Consider the following 7,615-nt stretch of genomic DNA (forward strand, 5'->3'; position numbering starts at 1 on the left):
AGGAAGGAAGGAAGGAAGGAAGGAAGGAAGGAAGGAAGGAAGGAAGGAAGGAAGGAAGGAGCAGTATTGGGCTGGAGTGGTGTGCGTACATGTCTATACATGTCTACAATTCCACAATTCCAGTACTTAGGACACTGCAGCAGGACACCAAGAGTCCAAGTTCTTGGCTACACAGCAAGACCTTATCTCAAAAGGAAAAACTGTTCATCCCCGGAGCATCTCTAACATTGCCTCCTTCCTCCCAAAGTTATCTTGCCATAGGCAGAACTAAGCTAACAAGACTGTGATAGTCTTGTCTGATCCTAAGTCTTAGATGCTGAAATATCAGTTTGCTAAAAGTAAGACCTGTGGTCAAAAAAAGAAATTCCTTCTCTCTTGAAGTTAGAATGAAGCGAAAACTTTTCGAATGCTCAGAAATTTGAGCACCATTTTTCTTACATGACCATTTTCTTACATGGTGAAAAGTTAATAGTACCTCTCTAAACAATTAAAAAATCACATATATTCGAACCATCAATGGGTCAAGGAAGAAATAAAGGAAGAAATGAAAGACTTCCTAAAATCCAATGAAAATGACCACACAACATACCCTAATTTATGGGACACAATGAAAGCAGTGCTAAGAGGAAAGTTCAAAACTCGGCCTTCTCTGCCTTGTTTTGTTTTTATTTTAGTCTTTTTACTGGAAACAACCTAACAAACACATCAAGAGATATGATTCTACAAATTATCTGGAAATCTGCTTGTCCAGTTTAATTCAAATATGGAATTAGCCTTCTATTTGATGCATGTGTGTATATATACATAATTGTTCTGTGTGCTATATAAAATTCTATTTATTTATAGTACTATAATAAACATGTCTTATAGCTATACATTACTATAATAACCACACTGAACCTCATAGAAGAAGAAGTAGGAAGTACACTTGAACACATGGGCACAGGAGACCACTTCCTACATATAACCCCAGCAGCACAGACTCTGAGAAAAACAATAAATGGGACCCCCTGAAACTGAGAAGCTTCTGTAAAGCAAAGGACACTGTTGGTAAGACAAAACAACAGCCTATAGAATGGGAAAAAAACCTGCACCAACTCCACATTAGACAGAGGGCTGATCTCCACAACATACGAAGAACTCAATTAATTGGTCACCAAAAGAACAAATAATCCAGTTAAAAAATGGGGTACAGACCTAAAAAGATAACTCTCAACAGAGGAATCTAAATGACTGAAAGACACTTAAGGAAATGCTCAACTAGAGAAATGCAAATCAAAACAACTCTGAGAATCTATCTTAAACCTGTTCTCAACTATGTTCATAGCAGCACTATTTGTCATAGCCAGAACCTGGGAACAACCTAAATGACCCTTGACCAAAGAATGCATAAGGGAAAATGTGGTACATTTACACAATGGAGTAGTTAGTACACAGCAGAAAAAAATAATGACATCTTGAAATTTGCGGGCAAATGGATGAATCTAGAAAACATCATATTGAACGAGGTAACCCAGACTCAGAAAGACAAATTTCATATGTACTCACTCATAAGTGGCTTTTAGACATAAAGCAAAGAAAAGCCGCCTACAATTTATAATCCCAAAGAACCTAGACAACAATGAGGTCCCTAATATACACGGATCTAATCTACATGGGAAGTAGAAAAGACAAGATCTCCTGAGTAAATTGGGAGCATGAAAACCATGGGAGAGGGTGGGAAGGGAAGGGAGGGGAACAGAGAAAAATAGATATCTCATAAAAACAATTTTTAAAAAAAATCACATATATTCATGTCTTTGTGTGCACCCATGTGGAGATCAGAGGATGACTTGTAAGAGCTGCTTCTCTTTACACTATGTGGATCCTGGGGACTGAACTCAGGTTCTCAAGATTGGTGGCAAGTGCCTTTGCCTGCTAAGCTACCTCACCAGTCCGTCTAAATGGTTCTCCATGTTTTTTATTTCAATACTTATGCCAATTTTAGTATTTGCTGTGGTTTGCTTCTATGATTCAGGGCTTCACATACACAGGGCAAGTATTCCACTACCGAGCTACATGTTCAGCCCATTTGAATTCTATGACAAGCTTTCACTAAGTAGACCTGGTGGCTCACTCTCTAACTTGGGCAGGCTTTGCTTTTGTGATCCTGAGTAGCTGGGATCCCATGCCACTAGCCCAGACTAACATGTATGTGAAAGGTGCCAGAATATGCCGCTCTAAGAAATGTGACTTTGCTGGGCAGGGATGGTGCACATCTTTAATCCCAACACTATGGAGGCAGAGGCAGAGGAATTTCCTTGAGTTTGAAGCCAGCCTGGTCTACACAGCAAGTTCCAGGGACAGCCAGTACTGTTACACAGAGAAATCCTGTCTCAAAACAAAACAAACAAAAACCAAAACAAGTAAGAGTAAGAAGAAGATGAAGAAGAATTAAAAAAAATAAAAAAATGGAAAGCTGAGGTGGACATAAATCTGCAGAACTTAGTAAAATAATCCTAATTTTCTGTTACTTCCCACAGAGTTCTTTTTCACAGTTCCCTTTCCTGCCAGCCTACCACAGCTCCATTAGGGTTCACTGCTTCAAGCTCTTCAAGTCATAAAACTTCATTCTACTTACAAAACATAAAACTCTTATTTAATAGATTTTGTTACTTTTCTATGTAAGTTAAATTTTGAGTCCCATACCAAAAAAAAATTAATTAAATAAAATAAAAGAAGGTAGAATTCTGTCCTCTTATGTATTCTAATTATGCAGTTTTACTTTTTGTCAAAAAAAACTCACTATAAATTTTATATATGAAAATCTAGAAGCTACCCTTTTTTGCCCCATCAGTGTAGTCCAGCTTTCTGTAAGGGAAGTATCTTACGCCTTTGTGGCCTCCAAAAATAAGGATATTTGGTGTTTTATATAAGGCTGCCTCAGGATGCTCCGCACAGAGGGTCTCTCTTCAGGTCTCCTGCTCAGCATTGTTCGGATCAGCTCTGCCAGCTCTGAGCTATAAACTTTTGGCATTGGTGGCAACTGCAAAGAATAACAATTCTGTAATTATGATTAATGACATTATGATACAAAGCAAAAACTGGCAGGGATTTTCCAATACTGAAAAAGCATTAAAATATATAAACTATTAACATTTATTATTTATGTAAAGTCATGTATCTGCAAAAGTAGAAAACAGCTAGCTAGTTTGTGTGTCTGTTCTGGTTATAATAGCGAGCTGTAAGAATACAACAGCATTCACCTCAGCTCAGCAGTCCTGTCTGAAGACTCTGTCCTTCGGAGAGAAACACAAGTTTCTTTTTCAAGTTTTATTTATTATTAGTATATGAGCATGTGTGCATTAATGGTCATGCACACATTCAAGCCAAGAACAACTTTTGAGAGTTGGTTCTCCCCTCCCGCCCTCAGTTCTAGGATCAAACCCATGTCATTAGGCCTGTGCTAATCTTTACCCATTGAGCTATTCCTTTAGCCCAAGAGCACAAATAAGTTTTATACACCAGAATATTCAGTGCAGAATTGGTCTTGCAGTAGTCAGTAATTAGAAATAAAATGTTCAAGTACAGAGGATTTAGAAGTAAGTTGTGCCACTGGGGTAGTCTGAATGTAATTGGCCCCCATAATCTCATAGGGAGTGACACTTTTAGAGGCTGTGGCTTTGTTAGAGTGGGTGTGGCCTTGTTGGAGGAAGTGTGTCACTGTGGGGGCGAGCTTCGAGGTTCCCTAGGCTTAGAAAACCACCCAATGTCTCAGTAGACTTCCTGTTGCCTGCAAGTCAAGATGTAGCCAGCACCACGTCTACCTGCATGACACCATGCTCCCTGTGATGATAATGGACTGAATGAACCTCTGAAACTGTAAGCAAGCTACCCCAATTAAATATTTTCTTTATAAGAGTTGCTGTGGTCATGGTGTCTCTTCACACCAACATGTTTCCCATAAACACTAGGCAGCTGCTTCAAAGTAGAAGGCAAATAATGACAGCTAAGTCAAAAATGCAGGCTGGGTCCCACCTCCACGCACAGTGGGAATCCATCTGTTTCTTGTTTAGAGAACTGTGTGTAAGTACATACACACCCAGAGCTCTATCTGTTTCAAAGAAAGAAAAGAGAGGCCTTGGAATAAATTGCTAATCGTAGTTATCAAAAAGATGAAAATAGAGAACTTTTTATTCCTTTTTAAAACTGAGTTCTTTAAATAGTATGTTGGAAAAAATTTTAAAGTTTCTATTTTGATTTTATGTGTATGGGTGTTTTGCCAGCATGCATGTAGATGTTACCACAAGCACAGGATGAGAGAGGTTGAAAGAGGGCATCGGATGCCCTAGGTTCTGCAGTTATAGGCAGCTGAGAGCTTCTATGTGGCTCAGTGCAAGCATTCTTAAACAATGAGCCACCTCTTCAGCCCTTAAAGTTGGAAGATTTTACTTGCGTCCTCTAAAATATTTTCATTGAATCTTTGAATAATCTTTAAGCCACTACAAAGGGCATCCAGCCTCGGGGAAATAACATGAAGGTAGTATTTCTGGCATCCACATTATATTTAATACCTTCTGCAGTTCTCAATCAGTTACTTGCAATTATGACAAAGAGCACATTCTCACAGCATGGAGTCACTGTAAACAGGGCTCACTCATCCCTGGGCTACTGGGAGAGAGCACCTTTGCTTCCTAGAGCACCTATACATCCTGCAGTCAGTAGCAGGGAGATGTTTTCAAACTGCCACCTCTTTGGAGTCAATCAGCTACTTGTACATTAAATTTTTGTTTTGTTTTGTTTTGTTTTGTTTTTCGAGGCAGGGTTTCTCTGTAGCTTTGAAGCCTGTCCTGGAACTAGCTCTGTAGACCAGGCTGGTTTCGAACTCACAGAGATCCGCCTGCCTCTGCCTCCCGAGTGCTGGGATTAAAGGCGTGCGCCACCACCGCCCGGCTCTTGTACATTAAATTAAGAGAAAATCAAACACGTCTCAATTTCAACCTTTTTCACAGAAGAGATCCTATATTACTAATTCGCCAGCTGGGAGAAATGAGTATTAGTCAGTTAACCAAAGTCATGAGTGAGGGCTGGGGACGTAGCTCAGTGATGGAGTGCTTGCTCTGCATTTGCCCCAGGTTGGACCAAGGTAGGATGTATACAACTGTAAAGGTGTGTACTGAAAAAAAAACAACGATCATAATAATAGATATTTACAAAGCTGTATGATAGAAACCTTGTCCAATTAATTCTAAAATTTGTTTTACCTTTCCTTCAATAATCCGATAAACTAAGGAATTCATGTCTTTTGCATTAAAGGCGTGCTTCAGGGTGGCCATTTCATAGACACAGCATCCCAAAGCCCAAACATCAGACTACAAAAGAAGAACAGTACATGGTTAAATGTTGAATAGCTTATTCACATTTTCCCCTCAAAACAAAGCATACATTTTCTTCCAAATGATTCATAGTTAATTCTGTTATCACTACTTATATGGGCTCTGAAATTCTGATGTGTTCCCAGAGACAAGATCAGGCAATACACACCTTTACAGCTGTATGCATCCTACCTTATAGTTGTAGGGTTGGTTTGAGAACAACTCAGGGCTCATATAATAGGGAGTGCCAATGAGGGTGCTTGCCATGTCACTGTGGTGCTCCAGCACTCGGGCAATGCCCAGGTCGCCCACCTTGATGATGTTTGTTCTTGTTAAGAATACATTCTGAGTTTTCAGATCTCGATGAAGGATGTGTTTCTCGTGTAAATACTGAGAAGAGATGAAATGTTTTCATCTTATGTAAGTATACTAATTTATTTTCTCATTTCTAGTTTTTTATATATATATATCACCAATAATTACATGAGTTAAAGAGTCTTAGCTATCTGCCAACCAAAACATTACTGTTCTATAAGCTCTAAAAGAACTACTTTACAACTTTCAAAGTAAGAAAAGTAAGTTCCAGGGGCTGGAGACAGCTCAGCTGGCAAAGTGCTTGCCACACAGCCTGAGACCCTGAGTTTAGAGCACCAGCACTCTGTAAACAGCCAGGCATGCTGGCACATTCCTAGCCATGGAGAGGCAAATACCAGAGGATCTCTGGAGCTCACTGCCACGTAAGTGCATTTCATGGTCAATGAGAGACCCTGTCTAACACTTTAACATCTGGCTTCTACACACATATGTACATATGCATGTGCACATATCTATGAATGGGTTATATTATAATACCACATATTAGTTATATTTGGTACCTGATGTCTTGACAACTGTATCATACTTTATAATACCTGGATCCATTATAAACCAGGTATGGTGGATTAGGCCTATTAAGACCAACACTTGGAAGGCTCACAGAGGAGGACTGCTGTGAGTTTGAGATAATCTTGAGCTATGAAGTAAGTTCCAGGCCAGTCTAGACTAAAGAGAATCCTTGTCTCCAAGAAACAAATAAAAACCTACAAAACTACCATTGAAGGTAGAACAACTTATCCAAAGTCAGAGGTACTCTCCTCTCAGACCTATAAAATCCAGACAACATTTAAAGTACAACAGCATCACTCTTACCTTAAGAGAGCATGTGAAAATTTAAACAAGGTCAGTTAACTGCAGGCAAATAAGCCCAGGACCTGCGCAATACTTCAAAACCAGTGTCACACTTGCCGGGCGGTGCTGGTGCACACCTCTAATCCCAACACTCAGGAGGCAGAGACAGGCATGGATCTCTATGAGTTTGAGACCAGTTTGGTTGACAAGAGCTAGTTACAGGACAGCCAGGACTGTTACACAGAGAAACTCTGTCTCAAAATAACCAAAAAACATCAAAACAACAGCAAAAACAAACAACCCAGTCTCACTCAGGAGATGTGCATTTTAAAACACAAATCTGTTCAGCATTTTTATCCACTGGGCCACAGAAACAGGACAACCTGAGCCCCACAGTGTCAGACTATTAACTGACCCAGTCATCTTTCAACATGGCATAGCTGACCAAACAATAAGACACACATTCATCCTTTGTTCCCTGCCAATTCAAGGCTCTAAAACTGACTTTGCTATGAATATTAAATGCACACAGAATTGGTATCTCCCATAATTATATATGAAATGTCATTCACAACCCATGGGTCACTAGCCTATCATGTCATCCCTGGCACAGGAAAATACACCTGCTACCTTCCTGCCACACTGGAGCCTACAGGAATCCATGAGCATGACAGTACCTGCAAAGCCATGGCGATCTGTACAAACCACTCCACCACCTGACTCTCAGGCAGAAGCTGTCCTTTCTGCTCCTTGAGCTTCCGGTACAGATCACCTCCTTCACAGAAGCCCATGACGATGTACAGCAGACCATCTCCTCCCTCCCACGACTCTTTGTAGGTGACGATGTTGGGGTGCTTCAGCTGAGACAAGAGCTGAGCTTCCTGCTCCGCAGCTCGGCGCTCGCGGCTGGAGGCATTTCGGAGGTTCAGTGTTTTGATGACATACTGACAAAGAAAATGCATACTTTCACAAGGTGCAAGATAGAGAATTCTCTAGGTTCAGAAGTAGCTGAGAGCCGGGCGATGGTGGCGCACGCCTTTAATCCCAGCACTCGGGAGGCAGAGGCAGGCGGATCTCTGTGAGTTCGAGACCAG

General features: G+C 40.5%; 1 protein-coding gene across 2 annotated transcripts in view; it reads right to left on the reverse strand.

The window, feature by feature from the left end:
* The window catches only part of Nek4 (NIMA related kinase 4), a 52,908-nt gene that overhangs the window by 36,505 nt on the left and 8,788 nt on the right, over positions 1-7,615 (reverse strand). For both annotated transcript variants that reach the window (XM_026779812.1, XM_013346919.2), the window contains exons 2-5: positions 7,199-7,465; positions 5,547-5,744; positions 5,244-5,351; positions 2,871-3,025 (exon numbers count right to left, since the gene is read on the reverse strand). In XM_026779812.1, the coding sequence (XP_026635613.1) occupies positions 2,871-3,025; positions 5,244-5,351; positions 5,547-5,744; positions 7,199-7,465 (728 nt within the window). The remainder of the gene's footprint in view (positions 1-2,870; positions 3,026-5,243; positions 5,352-5,546; positions 5,745-7,198; positions 7,466-7,615) is intronic.

Source organism: Microtus ochrogaster, chromosome 6 (genome assembly GCF_000317375.1).
Source record: "Microtus ochrogaster isolate Prairie Vole_2 chromosome 6, MicOch1.0, whole genome shotgun sequence".
NCBI classification, from domain to species: domain Eukaryota; kingdom Metazoa; phylum Chordata; class Mammalia; order Rodentia; family Cricetidae; genus Microtus; species Microtus ochrogaster.